At 36.8% G+C, this 17,650-nt stretch overlaps 1 protein-coding gene across 4 annotated transcripts in view; it reads right to left on the minus strand.

Moving 5' to 3' along the window:
* The window catches only part of msi2b (musashi RNA-binding protein 2b), a 289,929-nt gene extending 272,665 nt beyond the window's left edge, over nucleotides 1–17,264 (minus strand). For all 4 annotated transcript variants that reach the window (XM_086141248.1, XM_086141241.1, XM_086141232.1 and 1 more), the window contains exons 1-5: nucleotides 17,087–17,264; nucleotides 16,171–16,211; nucleotides 15,816–15,897; nucleotides 14,948–15,032; nucleotides 6,132–6,173 (exon numbers count right to left, since the gene is read on the minus strand). In XM_086141248.1, coding sequence (XP_085997374.1) covers nucleotides 6,132–6,173; nucleotides 14,948–15,032; nucleotides 15,816–15,897; nucleotides 16,171–16,211; nucleotides 17,087–17,148 — 312 coding nt within the window. In that variant the 5' untranslated portion in view covers nucleotides 17,149–17,264. The remainder of the gene's footprint in view (nucleotides 1–6,131; nucleotides 6,174–14,947; nucleotides 15,033–15,815; nucleotides 15,898–16,170; nucleotides 16,212–17,086) is intronic.
* Between the last annotated feature and the right edge of the window lie 386 nt (nucleotides 17,265–17,650).

Below are 17,650 nucleotides of genomic sequence, written 5' to 3' on the forward strand. Positions count from 1 at the left end.
ATGTATTTTAAACTTTTTTTCTTTTTTTTTCAGTGTACACGCACCATGTCAGTCACAAATGGGTGGAGATGATGTCATCCTGCTGGATTTTGACAATATCATTGTTGTTTGGAAGCTTCTTTCACTGTAACGTTCGATGTTGTATCTCTTCTTCCAATGACGTTCCTCACATGCACATGCAATGACGCACACAATTCCATTAGTTATGCATGTGTGTGTGTGTGTTTAATCTCCCCGCTGAGACAAAGCAACTCATTCTCAAAAAAACTTAAGATGTTCATGCAGGCCTTAATCAAGATTCGCAGCCTGCAGTCCGACAGATAGCGCCTAAACTAAAAAGACACGGCCATTAGGCTCCAACAAGCTGCATGCCATTGGACTAATGGCTGCTTTGCAGATATTACAAAACCCAAACAAGTCGTTTTACTGTATAATTATCATATTACCTGACGGCGACAGTGAGTTCGCTGTGCGACGTCCCATTTTCAGAGTAAACTTATTAGAGCTGAGTTTGCAACACAAAGCAAAACAGACTGAACCCAAACACTAACTTGTAGGGGTGTTTCGAAAAGACGACGAATGAGCCTGAACTAACAGCGGTATACAGAGTGAAATGAAAAATAAAAATTCAATGTCACGCTTTAAAACCAAGTACATTATGTATCATCTCATTTAGTGAGTGTTTTTTCGAGGGACTGAATCTTAATATTCTCGGACAGGAAGGGCAGTTTTCTGTGTGTGTAATCTCTACCTTTGCAAGGGAGGTCAGATCGACCCAGCGGTACAAAACGCCAGGTTTAGTTTCTAACTGTAAGATAAAATCGATTTCAAAATCAGAGGCAAGTGCAAATATGTGCTGCGCACAGGTGTGTGTGTGTGTGTGTGTGTGTGTCAGTCATCGAGAAATAGCAATGAAAACAGACAAGCCAACCTTAATACAAAAGTTAAGATAATGGTTATGGTAAATAAATGGTTATTATTAATCACACTATATGAGACAACCTACAAAGCGGATTCTTATGGAGTCATATTATTCAATAACTTCCCTTTTAGCTGCAATATTTTCCTTAAGAATTTGAACTAATATAAAGAATCTATCGAAACAACATCCTTATTGTGGGGAATAACTTTATCATGGAAGAGAGGCCAAGAAAGATTTGTTCAGAATATGTATATCTATAAACAGCTGTGAAACCCATTTTGATTGTGTCGGTCTCCAGGAAAAGAAAACGTATATTTGATTTTTTCTTATATATATTTATACCACTACCTTTCAAAAGCAGCTCTATTTCAGGAAAAGCAGTAAATTGCATATTTTAGAAAGTCATAAATCACCTTGTTAGCTTGGAATCTTTGGAATGGTTATAAATGTGTCTATTATGAAAGTCATTTTATCAGGATTTCCAAAAAAAAAAAAAAAAAAAAAAATCAAACTTAAATGCTGATTGAGATTAATTCCCTATAAAAAAAAATAAAAAAATGAATAAACAATTGAGCAAATAACACAGATTGCATTACACTGTCTAAAAAAAAATTTAAAAAAAAACCTGTACTCACTATATCTTGTTAGATGTTCATGTCTGATCCCTTTAACAGTATTTTGAAAAGATAGGTATTGCACATCCAAACATATTATATCCTGGCCTGAAATATCCAGCTAATCCATAGGTTCCCTGGCATCTTGTGAGAGGATTCATACCTGCAGCCCACCATCCCCTATATCTCACTCTTCAAAGAGGGCCTTCCAGCAGCTGCATGTGTGTGTGTGTGTGTGTGTGTGTGTGTGTGTGGAGCACCAGGCCAGATCTCCCGCCATGCAGAAAGAAAGAAACCAGAATGGGTTCTTTTCGCAGGAGGAAAGAAGAAAACTCTGCCTATGTTTGTTTGCTCCCATCATTAGCGTCAGTCAACGCGTCAGTAAAGGTGGCGGCGGCGGCGGCGGCGGCGGCGGCGGCGGCGGGTGGGGACGCTCGCCGCCGCCGACCACGGGTTCGGTTTGCGTCCTGCTGCTGGTCCGGTCCAGGATATCGCAATGACTAAACTTTTTCTTGCCGGAGCTAAATAACTTTTCCCTTTGTGACAAAAGGCATGACTATCGCAGAGGCGTCTAAATGTAAATATTTATTGTTTTTCAGAAAGCCACACATAACCATAATTTAACCCTGTCTGGGATCTTGACAGAAAAAAAAAATTAGAAAATAAATAACGTTATTAATGAATAATGTCTTTGTCTCATCTCTTGACAGATGAGACAAACAGCCCTTTTCTTTGAATTGAACAAAAAAAATAATTGTTTGTCCACTGCAGGTTAAATACCCTGCATTCTAAATCTATTTTTCTCTTACCTAATTATTCCGCGTTATTTGGCAGGGGTGTGTCCAGGATTTTTTTTTTTTTTTTTTTTTTTTTTGCAGGAGGGGTTTTAGATAAAGCATGGACTGCAGAAAGGTGGAATAGAATATTACGTTCTCTGCATGTACAAGTCACCATTACGTGGCCAAAATGGAAAAAAAAAATCAAAATGCATTTCTGGTATTGTTCAGGGGCCGGGAAAAATGTGTAAGCGGGCCGTATCCGGCCCTCGGGCCGTAGTTTGGGGACCACTGGTGTATGGGAAGTTTTACCAGGCGGCGGGAAAACATTTCAACATAATCCGATGGAAGAGAAACAGAACCAAGACTGAACCATTACTACAATAATTAGACACGTCTGTGTAAAGCAGCGAACATGTTTGTTTGTTTGTTGTTCATTGGATATCCCCATTAATTCCCATTTTCAGTCTCATCCCTCAACACCGTCGAGTCATAGTGAACTGAAAATATCACAGGATTCACCGACGTTTCCGGTTCTCTCAAAAAAATGGAAATGGAACTTCGATTCAAACACAATAACTCAACTGGTGGACTGAAAAAATCCTGGTGCCTTAATGTATAATCCCTTTCTCTGTGCAAACATAAGAGGTGCAAGAGGAGACGGCAGTAATCTGAGAACACAAATGACATAAAAATCTGTGCAAAATACGTAAAAAAACAGAAAAGCAACCGAAACTTAATTTAAAGTTCATGCAGATTACATCTAACATAACAAGGCACAATGTAAATGCAGCAGATATTTCTTCTTTGTATTTCATTAATTATTAAAATGATAGAATTAATACACTACTTTGGGACTTTTTCTGCTGCTGTAACCATCACAACAATGACAAACTACAGTGAAAATTTTAAATAGAAAATACTCTAAAAATACAACCCATGAGAGAATAATTTAATAATAATAATCTATTTTTTTTTATTCAGAAATAATGTAATTTTTTTTTAATTCAGAAATTCAAAAGACTTCTACTGTCTTTGAGGAGTTGGGATTTTTTTTTTTTTTTGCTCAAATTTTAACGTTTTTTTCATACTGGACCAAAAATTAAAATTAGATAAACAAAGAAAATGAGAAGTGTTTTCCAATAAATCCTTCTTTAACTCGTGTATTAGCATCATCTGCCGCTCACTCGCACAATTCACACTCTCATTCTGGCCGATTTTTCGGATTTTTTATGAATTTACCTGCTTCGTGTTCTTGGACGGTGGAAACCCAGCAAACACGCAAACTGTAAATATATGTAAATATATTTACCCGCATATTATTTTATATTATTTTTTGTGTTCATCCTTTTCTCGCTTCCACATTATTCTAACAATAGGGTGTGTTTGCAAGTGTCACTCAAATACTGCAGTTATTACAAATAGCAAAAAAAAAAATTAAAATTTTTTTTTAAAAAATACAGTCAAGAGTAAAATAATATAAAAAAAAACATGGAAATAATGAATGTAATTTCCTCTGAAATAGGTTATGTTTTGCTCTTTATAAAAATGTTTACGTCTGCGCTTACAGATTCTTTTTTTTTTTTTCCCCAAATCAACCTGAGCATTACACACAGGCTTTTCTTTCTTTATTTATTTTTTCATTTTTATTTACTCTTTCATACACTCGCTCCCTCACAGACACACACACACACACACACACAGACTCACGTTGTGTGACTGTAAATGTCTCAAGGAAATCAAGGTGTCGGATGGAAAACAGCTCGGAGGCCAGCTGAGAAGGCGGGACCACCGGGATGAGAAATAGTGTCTCCAGTCCACAATCCTGCTGCAATACTTTCTTTCACTCAAGGCAGGAATAATTATGCGGTTTGTGCAGCTTCTCTATTCTGCTTCTACCTGTGAGCTGCGTTGAACTCGCGGTTTCTCTCTCGGTTTAATGTTGCCGTAGAAGGATGTAGCGTGTGACTATTTCGTAAAATATCGTATTTTTGTAGGCTTGTGGGAATGAAAAAAGTAGTTCAATTTAAAAAATAAAACAAGTTGAGAAGTATAATGTTGACATTTCGCATGGAAATAGTGGAGACATTGGACAGAAATGGAAATAGCACGATAATATAGTATTATTGTATACTTTTTTTTTTACTGTTTATACAATTTTCTACTATTATTTATTATTGTTATAATTTTCTTGTATCTGACACAATTGTTCTTAAAGTTGTTCCTATTCTTAACTACTTAATTATGTTGGAAAAAAAAACAATCTTCATTTCTAAAGGAAAACAAATGACATAAATGAGCACTTAACTAATGTAATGAAGTTGTTGTTTGTTTGTTGTCCAGGTAATTTCTTTCATTACAGGCTATATATTAAAATCCCAATTTATCATCATTACGATCAATTGCTATATTAGTCTAGGTTTATCAACCAACATAATGTCTTTTTAAGTAGTTTACTATAAAATTTCGACTCTTCAAACGTTTAAATGTCTTAAGTGAATACATAATGTTGCACAGATATTTCTTTTGAAATTAATATTGAGAATTGAAACTGAATTCCAATGTTTACATTCAAATATTCATTATTATTTTATTTGTTTATTTTATTTTTTATTCCTTCAAATATTAAAATGACTGACCGCTTTGAGTGTCTTTATTTAAGATGAAATGATGATGATTTAAGATGAAATCTTTCAGCGTTAGGTGCTGACATAAGCATTATGCAATGCATATTGCTCTTGTTTTTGTTAATTTATTCATTTTATTCCAGAGTATCAACATCACCTCCAAAATGCCACAGTTGAATCAAACTCTGATATTAAACTGTGACTTCAGCATCATGACAGTGTTACACATCTTGGAGCATATGGGGATTTTTAGGTGTAAAGACAAAAAAAATAATAATAAAGTGAAAGGGGGTTAACACGATTAAAAACCATCTATTGAAAATCGTACTCGTGTGTCTCCGTTTTTTTTTCAAGCTCGTGAATTTTTACTATAAATTAATTTATTCACACTTATTCTCGGGGAGGATGTGAGTGATTTCTCTTATTTAAAAAAACCCACTCAAGTATTCAGATGCATTGGAAAGCATTTAAATGCAAGTGAATTGACCTCTTTCTCTCACAATGCAGGAACACAAGCATTTCTTACGGCGGCGAATCCCTCACAGCCGAGCAGATATCATAATAATCTAGAATTAAAACATGTATTTTCTGCAGCCACGAAGTTGGCATCCAAAAGAAGGCGTCAAAGACGACCGCGGGTCCTGTTTAACCTTCATCCATCCTCTGCAGCTCTTCCACAGCTGCGAGCTGCACATCCCACCTTTATTGTTGTGCATGTCCTTGAGTCGCTTTCATGTTTATTCAAATTATGAATGTTGAGGCTTCGCCTCCTCGCCGGCCGACGCGGCTCAAACGGCCGAGGATGAAACATTAGAGCTTTGTTTGTGATCCGGCGAATGGAGCGCTGAATATCAAAACCTTCGCGTCCACATCGCGCCAACTTAAACATTTCCAAAAGACGAAAGCGGAATCGTCTGAAACATCCTCGCCTCAAGTCGAGTCTCCGGTACTCGAAACGGTCAATCGCAAACCTCTAGTCACAAAAAGAATCGCATAATATCGCACGTCTTTACAATCTGGGCAGCTTTTGTTCTGAAAATGAAGCATTTATCCTCTTTTCCGTAATCCATGAACACTTTGAAAACTGACCAGTCAGGAAACCACATCCATCAGCAAACAATGAAACATTATTCACAGCAATGTGACAACAATGACCAAACATTTCTGCTAAAAAGGAGACGAGTCGTCTTACCTTGGGCTGAGTGCGTCTAGGAAAGGCAACTTTTGGGTCAATCTACAAGAGGGAGAAATAATGTTAGCAAATGGGAAAAGCAAAAAAAAAAAGGAGAAAATCCAAGACGGTTGTGTGTGTGTGTGTGTGTGTGTTAAGATATCGGATAGAAAGAGCAAAAATAAAAATGTGATAAACGCAACATGAATAATACTGCATACAGATACCCTTCAAAAAGCATTAAAAAGGAAAAAAAAAAAAACATTTTCCCATTTTTCTTCAAGCTAATTTCTTACAAATTCTTCCTTGCTAATTCTTTTATTTAAGTCAACTTTTGATTATTTTAAAAGTACTCTATAGTGGATTTATATGTATTTTCCAATTCATATATACCAAAAAGTACTGGTTTACTTTTATGGAATTTCTGGTTGAATTATAAATATTAATTCATTCTAACACTTAATATTTTAGCATGACGAGAAAGTAAAATGTAACAAAACTAACAGAATTATCAAAGAATGTCACATTAAAACACAAACACTTAAGAGTTTGCAGGGCAATGATTTCTGCCTGAATGGAAAACATAAAAAACAATCACATATAAATCCTTAATTCTTCATCAACAAATAAACAAGAGATTCCCCGGCCTTAGATGTTTTTGCATACAGGATGGCTTTTGATTATTTTTATATATATTTTATATATATTTTTATATGGTTCCTCTTGTGTTTTGTTTTTTATTTTCCACCAGGGCTCCATTCATCTCGCATGAAAATAAACACAGAAGCTCATCTGTATTGTTTTGTTGAGATCAATAATTTCGGGTATTGAAATGAGATTCCATGTTGAGTGAGCTGTGTCAGGGCTTTTTAAACAGGGTTTTTATTGATCCTGTATTAGACAAATTTCAACAATGTTATGCGATATTTCTTTCTGCCAGATAGCTCCCGACATCCCCCAACAACCCGGCAATGACAGGGAAAAAAAAAACACAGAAATTAAAAAGCAAATATGCTACAATATTTTAAATGTGTGAATCCAAACAATGGATTCCTTTTTAATGATTTCTTTTTCTAATTACAGTTTGGTGTAGATCCCATTCTCGGAGAAAATTGAAGCTATTAAAAGAAAATATAAGCAAGATATTGCCTCTAATAAGCAAAAAATGACCTGGAAAAAAAGTTAAAAAATTAGAATAAAAAAGCAACAATGTTCCTCTGTATAATGTTGACACTCTACAGTATCAACTGTCTTTTGTATCTGATATTTGGATATTTGGATATGAATAAACAGATATACAGGTCTGTCTCAGAAAATTAGAATATTGTGATAAAGTTCTTTATCTTCTGTAAAGCAATGACAAACAAAAATGTCATACATTCTGGATTCATTACAAATCAACTGAAATATTGCAATAATATCTTTATATTATTTTAATATTGCTGATTATGGCTTACATCTTAAGACAACTCAAAAATCCTATCTCAAGATATTAGAATATCAAGAAAAAGTAAGTTGTGTAGCCTAGACTTGTTACTTTGACACTTTATAGTTTTATTTGTATTTCTTATTCTCCCCCCTTTTTTATGTTCTGTTTATACAATTTCCTAATTTTATTATTGTTATGTTTTACTTGAAACTCTGGCACAACAATTTCCTTCGGGATAAATAAAATTGTTCTTATTCTTATTCTCATCACAATATTCACATTTTTTGAGACAGTCCTGTACATATACAGTCCTGTACATATACATAAAACATAATATAGATATATTTTAATATAGTTTAATACATTGTGTTTTGATTTATCAAACAACCTGAATTTGAAATCAAATTAATGTACTTTTCTATAAGCATTAAGTCATCAAGCAAGGCTGTTACCTAAATATACTTTGCTCGGGCTCTTTTAAAGACTAATAATCTCAAACACTCTTTTATGTAGTTATTTAATTCCAGTGGGATTCTCTTAGTCTTTCAACAAACAAAAAGGAAACAAATGACTTAGGTTGCTTTTTAGTGATTCCTTTTTTTATAAAGAAAAAAATTTAAAAAAAAAAATAAATAAAACTAAAAACAAATATGCTCCTTCACCATCCAGGTCCACTGATGCATCAGTACAAAAATCATATTTTTCCCCCGTCAGAACACGTTTTTAAAAAGGCATTGGGCATTTTATTGATAGCTTTTCGGTAGTAACTTCTAAAGTACGAATTTCACCTCTTAAACTTGGAACTTTTGGATAAATTGTCGGAATTAGTTTCATTATAAATGCAATTCTGAGGCCAAACGGGACATTTTTGTGCGAAGGTGTGTGTTCTCCCCCTGCCTGCGGAGGTTCTCGTAGGAGTTCTCCGGTCTCCCCCCCCCGATCACCAGACGGAGGAAAAGATCAATATAAGACTCTGAATTGTTGGAAAGCGTGAAGGAGTGAGTTTGTCCCAAAGTTGACCCTTTGATCAGCTGACAAATCCAAGTGCCGGATCGGTTCGGCTCGCACTCCACAATCACCACGTGTGCAGAATAACCAATATAGGTCACGGATGTATTAAAGATTTATTCAGGACTATTATCGTTTCCCTTACTTGCAGTTCATCAGTTAGACTAGTTGAAGTATATCGGTAATATAGATGCATTCATAGCTTACGTTATTATAGTTGAAATAATAATATTTCTAATATAAAGAACCATACTGGTATGGTTTTATGGTGATGTTACAGCAAAAAAATACTAGTATTCCACGATCTAGACCTCAACTTCATCTTAGTAGCATTTGTTTAGATGTATTCATATCTTACGTATTCATATATGTATTCATATCTTACGTTATCATAGTTGAAATAATAATATTTCTAATATAAAGAAAAAAATTACTCGTATTCCACGATCTAGAACTCAACTTTATCTTAGTAGCCTTTGTTTAGATGTATTCATATCTTACATTATCATAGTTGAAATAATAATATTTTTAATATAAAGAACCATACTGGTATGGTTTTATGGTGATGTTACTGCAAAAAATTACTAGTATTCCACGACCTAGAACTCAACTTTATCTTAGTAGCCTTTATTTAGACACGCTAGTCATTGTTCATAACTTAAACAACCGTGTTCAAATTGTGCATATTTTAAAATATATTCTTTTATTATCATAATAATAATAATAATAATACATCGGATTTGTATGGCGCTTTTCATGGTACCCAAAGACGCTTTACATCTTTAGAATTATTACTTTATTATTAATACGATACTATTTATCCAATCAAAATGATTGTTAGTACAGGGTTTATCATTATCTGCATCACGATAACCTTTATTCACATTATTACTTTCATTATAACATAACTTTCACCTCTGATTTCTCTATAGATTAGTCTATTAAAAGGTAAAAAAAGTAAAGGTCCGTGGCTGCTGGCAGCATGCGGCGTGTGATTTGCCCTCCTCACTTTAGTTAATGAAAGCTGCTATTTTAAAGATTGCTAATAACATCTCCAACTACTTGCGATTTACCTCAGTGCCCAATCACAGGGCCGTTCCCCGGCTGATCTAATCTCACTTTAAGAAAAAAAAAGGGGGTCAATAAGACGGCAATGATTTACAAATTGCACAGCCAAAAAAAGGTAATTAATGTGATGTTCAGTCGGCTTGTTAAAGCGGAGAAACGGCGGCTTCACGGCGCGAGAGAGAAAAACACCTGACGGCAGAGGAATGCAACATCCTGCCGATTCTGAAGACGGAATCGCGCCGGTGATTATTCTTCTCGAATGTTTTGCGTGCACTCGTGTCCTGCTGGGCCATAATAAAAATAGACGTGTGGTTTAACTGGAAGTTAATTGGAACAAAGTGCTAACTTGAGACGCTCCCAGTTTAACATTTTCTACCTTCTTGTTGTTTGTAAATTACCTGATCATTTCAGCACCATGAAGTCACTTTTTATCCATGTATTTATGAAATCTTATTTCAATTCTTTGCTCAATTCTTGCATTATAGCTGCTAGGACATCTATTTTACTCCAAGTACTTCTAGAATTATTTCACTCGCCATTATTATTTGATCCAGCAGAATAAGAATACAAGAGAAACATCAAACTGCAAAAAAAATACCGATTCTGTCTCACTTGTGCTCACAATATATCAATATTTAACCATACTGCTGTATTCCGATTTATTTTCATAAACTTTGTAAAAAGTTGAAGGTAGAAAAATCTATCCGTATAACTGACATGAGGTATAAAATATACAATGTAATTAAGGTATCATTTTAAAAAAGAATGACATTTTTGAGTTCCCTGTCATTTTCTTGCATTTTTATTTTTATTCTGACTTTTTGGGGGAAATGTGTCGCTTTTTTCCCCCCCTCAGATTTTGCATAAACCAGAACAATGTGAAATAAAAAAAAAACATTTTTGATCATTTCCATCCTGTTGTTTAACTACTATAAAATATTAAAAATGAAAATACCGATCTCTGAATTGTCCTAATGCTATGTATACACACATAGAAAAGTCCAGTAAAAAGTTTCCTCACAATATATGCATTTTCAACTACTGATATCACATTATATTTAGTATTTTAGATTTTGAGAGACAATGCCTCGACACAAGAACGTAATTCAAAAGACTTTCTTTTCTTTTTTGGTAATTTCTTGCTTTGCGCGGCTCAATATTGTCCCGGTCTGAACACACCGATGTTAAAAGGGACAAAACAAACAAAACAAATCTGCGTAGACAACATTAACATCCTCTGACCGGCAGAGTTTGCCATTTTAGCCCAAACTAGCCTCTCTTCGGCCGTGCGGTTCTGATTGCATTTAAACGTCCTTGTCGTCGCTTTTGCCGAATTTATCCCGAGCGAGCCCACCCGCCGCTCGGCCCGCGCCGCCTTCCAGCTTCCCCGAGTGGCGCCCCAGACAAAACCTGCCTCCCTGGGGTTGGTGACCTGCTGAGACGGCTGGCGCTGAACTAGATCAGACCTGCTTTAAAAACACTTTCCAATGAAATTTCACCGCCGGAGCGAAAATCTTTTCTGGAAAAGCACCGAGAGGGTTAAACTGTGTCTCCTTTTCCTGGCTAATATGGATAAATAATGAGGCTGATTCGCAGGTGCGGTAAATGTCACACTCCTATAAAAGGCTGCTTTCAAAACCAACTGCTAATCTGGAAAAAGAAAAGCTAAAATGATCCCTAGTTGTAAATAGAACATTTCTAAAATAATACATCTTGTGGATTTTACGTCTTCTCTTCGTGCTACTAAAAGTAGCCATTTAAATATTGACATCGAAGTAAAAACAAGGGTTTTGATACGTCGATTGGAATTTCGATTATACGGTATGTTTTTCTCTCCAATTTTTTAGCTAATGTTTTTCATTTCTTTCAAATAAATTCCGCTATTGACCATCATTGTCAACGTTGAAGTTTTTCTGGTATTTTTCCTGCACGGCGGCGGCCGGGCTTCGGGTCAGGAGGGCGTTGGAGAATTTCCCGGCGCCAAATACAATCATGCAACCATTCACTCTCTCATTCACACATCTGAGAAATTTCGGGTCTCCAATGAACCTCCTGAGTGTTTTTTGCGCCGCGGGAGGAAACAGGAGAAGCGGAAATAGGGAGAAGATCCCACTTAAGATTAATGATACCAAAAAGAAAAAAAAAAAAATCATATTCTGTTTAATTTGCTCAGTTTCAAATTTAAAATTATCTACTTGTCTGTGCAAATATTTAATACAGAAATGGCATTCTAGCACCGGAATGAATTGTGGTTTGCTTTCTTTTACCGGGGGGAAAGAGCTTAGTTGCAAAGAGTTGAGGAATCATCTACTCTTCTTAACATCCAGTTAAATTTCTTGTGTTTAAAGGCTTGTCGTCCACTGTAAATCTCTTTTTTTTTTGTTTTAAACAACCTTAACTCATCCTAATCAGCGGTCAACTCTGGGGGCTTAAAACAGGAAATGAGAAAACCTCTTATTTTGGAAGCAAGGATAATTTAATTCAGGGAAACTTTTCTTCAAAAAAAAAAAAAAAAAAATCAAAACATGTCTTTATTTTTCTTTTTTTTTTTTTCCCCCAAATAATCAACCTGTCAGTCGTCAACATCTATGAAGGAGCGTCTCTTTCCTTGCGCCTCGCAGCACGAACCCGCTGAGCTTCACCCAACTCTGTCACCTCTTGCTGCACATTCATTGCTTAATACCTCACATGTCTTTGGCAACAATCGATAAATACACCGCTGTCAACATCCACCGGGATGCTCAACATGCGGAATCCCATCAGAGGACGAAAAAGAGCCGGAGAAAAAAAAAAAAAAAAAACACATCAACCATTATCGTCGACCTTGTTTGATCTGTCAATTCCACAAGTTGTGACAGCGGCGAGATGTAGCATAAATTCACAAGCTTTAAATTCCTCGAGTAAAAAAAAAAAAAAAAAAAGCGAAACTTTAGGATTCGTTTCTCGAAATTCAACAGATCGTTTATGTCAATGACGTGGACGTCTTTATCTTCTGCAGTAATGGAGGCAAAAAGGTCGCAAATCCTGATCAATAAGAATAAGAATAAGAACAATATCTTTAATCCCGAAGGAAATTGCTGTGCCAGAGTTACAGAAAATATAACAGTAATAAATAATAAAAGAAAAGGCAGAATTAGAAATAAAAATAAACTATAAAGTGTCTCAGTGAAACTATAAAGTGTCTTAGTAAACAGAGTGAAACAAAAAAATAAATAAATCCAAATTACAAAATCCTTTCTGCACAGCTAACTGACATATATTTGGATGGAAAGTCGCACATCTCTGCATCCTAACGCCCTCTGTACTCGTACGACACGTTATTACCCGCCTGCCGGAACGTTCGCGCTTTTAACGTTTTATTTTTTCAATCTTTACCACAACAAAACACTCCCGGTGCCCAGCGTTACCCGCAGTCTCATTTCAATACCTGTTGCTCCGTCAACCTATCGACCATCAGAGGCTTCTTGCACAGTCACTCCAGTTGACCTACTTTGTGCTACCTTTCAGACCAACACACACACACACACACACACACACACAGCCACACCCACACTGTCCCTGTGCTATACTAAAAATGATCTGTGTGCGAGGTGACCGGCCATTACACGAAAGCAATCAAGATGAAACCCGGCTGTGTGAAAACGGACTAATATCCCAGTATTAAGAAGGTCTTTCTCCGTGTCAATAAACATCACTACTCACTACTTGGGTTTTGCAAGATTGCATGTCAGATAAAAATAATGTGCACGTGGCCAGAAGGCTTTTAAAAAAAACATTTAACAAGGAAATCTGACACAGAATTCCTTTTCTTTCCTCGAGGAAATCTTGTAATGATACCGTTTTGGAAAAAGCACTTTGCTCCTTGTTCTCAGATATTATCCCGTTCATTAATTTGTAATTGTTTATCAATTTTTGGCTGTTTTTTTTTTTTTTTGATCACTTCCTCAAGGTTATTTTTTGCTATTTTTCAGGCAGGGGTAATATCTTGTACAATTTGATGTAATTGCCGTCTTTTTTTGGTAATTTTTTTTTTTTTTAAAAAAAGGTCACTTTTAGAGTTCAAACAAAATCAAAGAGGTTTTTTTAAAGGAGAAAAATATTTTGAAATCAGCCAAAAAAAAAAAAAAAAAAAAACTGTGAACCTCAGATTCTCAGTCAACATAGAACCAGTCATGTTTAAAATCTAGAAAAAAAATGAGCATATATATATATAAGCAATATTCAATTGATATAAATTTGTTGGGCAGCTCTAATTACAATCACAATCCAAGTTTGCAGGATATTAAAGATATTTTGCAACAGCTTTTTTAGTATTAAAAGGAAACCAGATGACGATAAAAGAATCAAACTGACTCGTGCAAGACGAGCAATTGTAAAGTGTGAGACTAGTGACCCCTAGTATGATCATCCATGGGTCCCAAACAGCTAGTCAAGCACATCGGAACGATACGGAAAATAAATATCAATATACAATATGATATCTGCGTTGTCACCAACTCTACGCCGGTATATTTACCATGTCATCAGTTAATTCATTTGAGTTATAGCATTTAAAAGAAATGATAGTGAAATAAAAACAAACCTGAATGTTGATTGGATTCTAAAATAGAGCGTTTCTACTATTAGATGTGTTTTGTTCTGGATAGTTTTTTTTTTTTTTTGTTTTTCTATGTCCTTTTTTTTTTGTTTGTTTGTTTTGTCCACCAACCCCCCGCCCCCCATCCCCCCATCCCCAACCCCCCACAGCTCTTTTATGTTTAATTTTCAGATGACTAATTGCCATTTTGCTCACAGCATTTTCCCATTTTCTTACATAATTGAAGCAAATTTGCGCGGTACAAATTAGTAAAACATTCACTAAATTAGTCGATGATTAAAAAATTAATAATAATAAAGCCACACTTTCTACCAGTTAATGATCCATGTTTGGATTGAAAATACTTTTTTGTTACCTTACTGTGTGCGGATAGACCATATTATATATATTCCAGGAAAATTTAAAGGTATGTTACTGAAATTGATGTTTACAAGTGAATATGAATCAATGAATTTAGCACTAAAATAAAAGAATGGATTTGCTTTGCTGTAAAAGGCAAAAGAAATGAGCATCTATCAACCTATCCAATACTTTCTGTCATTTCCCCTTCATTCATTCATGTATTTATTTTCCTTGCGCTTGTTGTTCAGTCCCTCAAACAGCTGCACCAACTGGGAAGGGAGCTGTCCATTCTGCTCCTCACTATTAGATGTTTGCGTATAAACAGTGAAATAAAGGTCAAAGCCAAAATAAAAGCACTACAGTGTCTCGTGCAGCGAGCAGAGGTCAACCTACCATTTTAGAGTCTAACTCATGATGCGGCTGCGCTAAGACTTTATCTACGCTGGCAGCGTCTGCAAACGTGACGAAGCCAAAGCCCCTGTAGAGGAAGAAAACAACATTTCATGCATGCTACGCCGTTGCTGTTATTCACATCTCACACATGTGAAACCATCAAGGTTGATTCAGATTTCGACATTCAACGCATCCCAGTGCAGTGACCTTAAATGACCTTCAATTAAACCCTGAAAATAGGAATGATTGAAGCATAAGAAATAACCAACATTAAAAATGTTGCGCCCCGGTACAATAAGGAGTGGTTTCCTTCACAAATATTATTATTTCCAAAGACTTAAATATATCATTTTATTAATTAGAGGTCAAATTCCTAATCGTAAATGTTTGTTTTTTTCCCCCCCGGGGACGCTTCATTAAGATATTTTTAAGGTCAATTTTTCCTCACTTGATGCTTTTCAAGTCACACCTCGATCGTTCTCTGGTCATCATTCAGGATTACATTTCGAGTCATTTCTAACTTTTACGATTTATAGAATAACTCATTCTGGGAAAAATTAAAAAAAAATAGGCAAGGTCATTCCTTGATGAAATTCAGGATGCAATTTGATTAAATCCGTCTGGATTTAACGTCCACTATTCTTTACAGGAGCTCTAAATGACATCCAAATAAATCCCTAATTACGCTTAATTTGAAGCTATGTTGACAAACCATAGAATCTGGCTGTATGACAATGACCTTTTAGGATAAATATAAATAGAGGGGAAGCTATTATGCAGCAGCCTTGTCAATCTCAAAGTGTCTGACACACTCAAAGCTCAATTGTTATCAAAAGCACTACTTCTTTGTTTAATTGCCATTGTTTACCTGGAGCGTTTCGTCGTAGGATCTCTCATCACCATACATTCTCTGATTTCTCCAAATTTATTAAAATAATCTCTAAGGCTGTCTGTGGAAGAAGAAGAAGAAAAAAAAGAGAGAAAGGAAAGGTTGGATATATGAGAGTTACAGTTTTCCCAAATGTATCTAGTGGGTAATTTAAAACGTGGATGTGTGTGTTGAATGTCACGGGGTTATTACACACAAGGGTCGAATGGAGGACTTGAAATCAAAATAACCTTGCAAACACACACACACACACACACACACACACACACACACACACACACACACACACACACACACACACACACACACACACACACAACCCTGCGACTCTTACCTGGTGAAGTTTGCCAGCTGAGGCCGCCGATAAACATTTTCCTGCCAGGAGAAGGAGAGAAGGAAGTCAATATGCATTTTTTTTGTTTCCACGTCCACGGGATTTAGAAGTTTAAATGCCCGGCGACGAGGTGAACAAACGCGGGGACGGAAGGACCGGAGGGACCGGCGAGACCGGCGAGTGGGCGACCGGGTGACCGGGCGAGCGGCGGGGGGAGGCGGGCGGAGGCGGCCGCTCCGCTCCGCTCCGAACCCGGGCACAACTTCTATCCCAACAAACCCACTGCTTAAAAATCCACGCTCGGTCCGGAGAAAGACGCGACAAAACTTCTCACTCACACTTCCAGACGGCTTGGGTTTAATTCGGCGTCCATGTCGAAGGCCACCGCGGGCTCAATAAAGCTAAAGCTAAAAGATCAACTTTAAAAAAAAATGGCAACACCACACCGAGAGGTGCGGGAGCGACGCGGAGCATTTGAGTGTTCCGGAGGGGAAAAGAGGAATAAATAGAGGAAAAAGCGGTTTGAACCGCACGCCGAATTGAAAACGTCGAGGTTGTTAACTGCGTGAGCGGTGACACTTCCCTCTGAGACCCGCACGTCAGCGCTAGCGAGAAGGAGGAGATAAACACCGCTTTTCCTCAACGGTGTTCGGTAAGGTCAGTCGCGGAGATAGCGGCACATTTTGGGACCAGCCAAGCGTGTTCGCAGCCGAAAAGGGGGGCAGGCCCGAACGGTCGGATACCCAAACAAAGGTGTACTTAACCGGACCCGGAAGGCGATAGAAGTGACAGTTCGAGATTTAAAAAAAATTAAAAAAAAAAAAAAACACTATATATTATTTTTTTTGTTTCTATTTTTTTTTTTAAAGGACAACTAATAATGTATGATAACAGCAGTGACCGGTTGTAACCTTACCCCGGGTCGTGTTGTTGATCGGTCGGGCTTCCGGACGTCACTTGGCTCCCGTCTCCTTCCATGTCTCGCTTCCAGGCAGGGGGGGGGGACAGGCGGATACACGCAGGCTGGGAGGTCGGTGGACCGACTGGAGGTGGGGAGCCGGGAATGCGGGAGAGAAAGATCCGTCACACGTGGAATCAGATCGGTCTGTGGTCCCTCCTCCGCCGTCACTGGCTAATTACACTTACGTCACTTTCTTCTACACGCCCACACCGACCGCGAAGAGCCGTGCGTGTCTGTCATGTCGCACTTTGCGTGGAAGCTGAGCGGCGAGAAACCGCCACGGATTTTTTTTTTTTTACCGCACACACACACATATATATCAATGTATTTATATTCACCGTGTTTGAACTCCTTCTTGACAAGCTGATGAAGTTCAGTTTGATATGTGCTGGGGGAAAAAATAATAATAATAAAAAATAAAAAAAAAGTTTATTTTTTATTTTAGAATTTAGTTGAATTTTTGTTCTTTTCTGGTTTGTGAAAAAAAACAAGGGGAGGGTTAATAGAATATAAAGTGTT

This window comes from Fistularia commersonii, chromosome 3 (genome assembly GCF_037954325.1).
Source record: "Fistularia commersonii isolate RoL2024-O1a breed Wild chromosome 3, RoL_Fcom_v1.0, whole genome shotgun sequence".
Classification (NCBI taxonomy): Eukaryota; Metazoa; Chordata; class Actinopteri; order Syngnathiformes; family Fistulariidae; genus Fistularia; species Fistularia commersonii.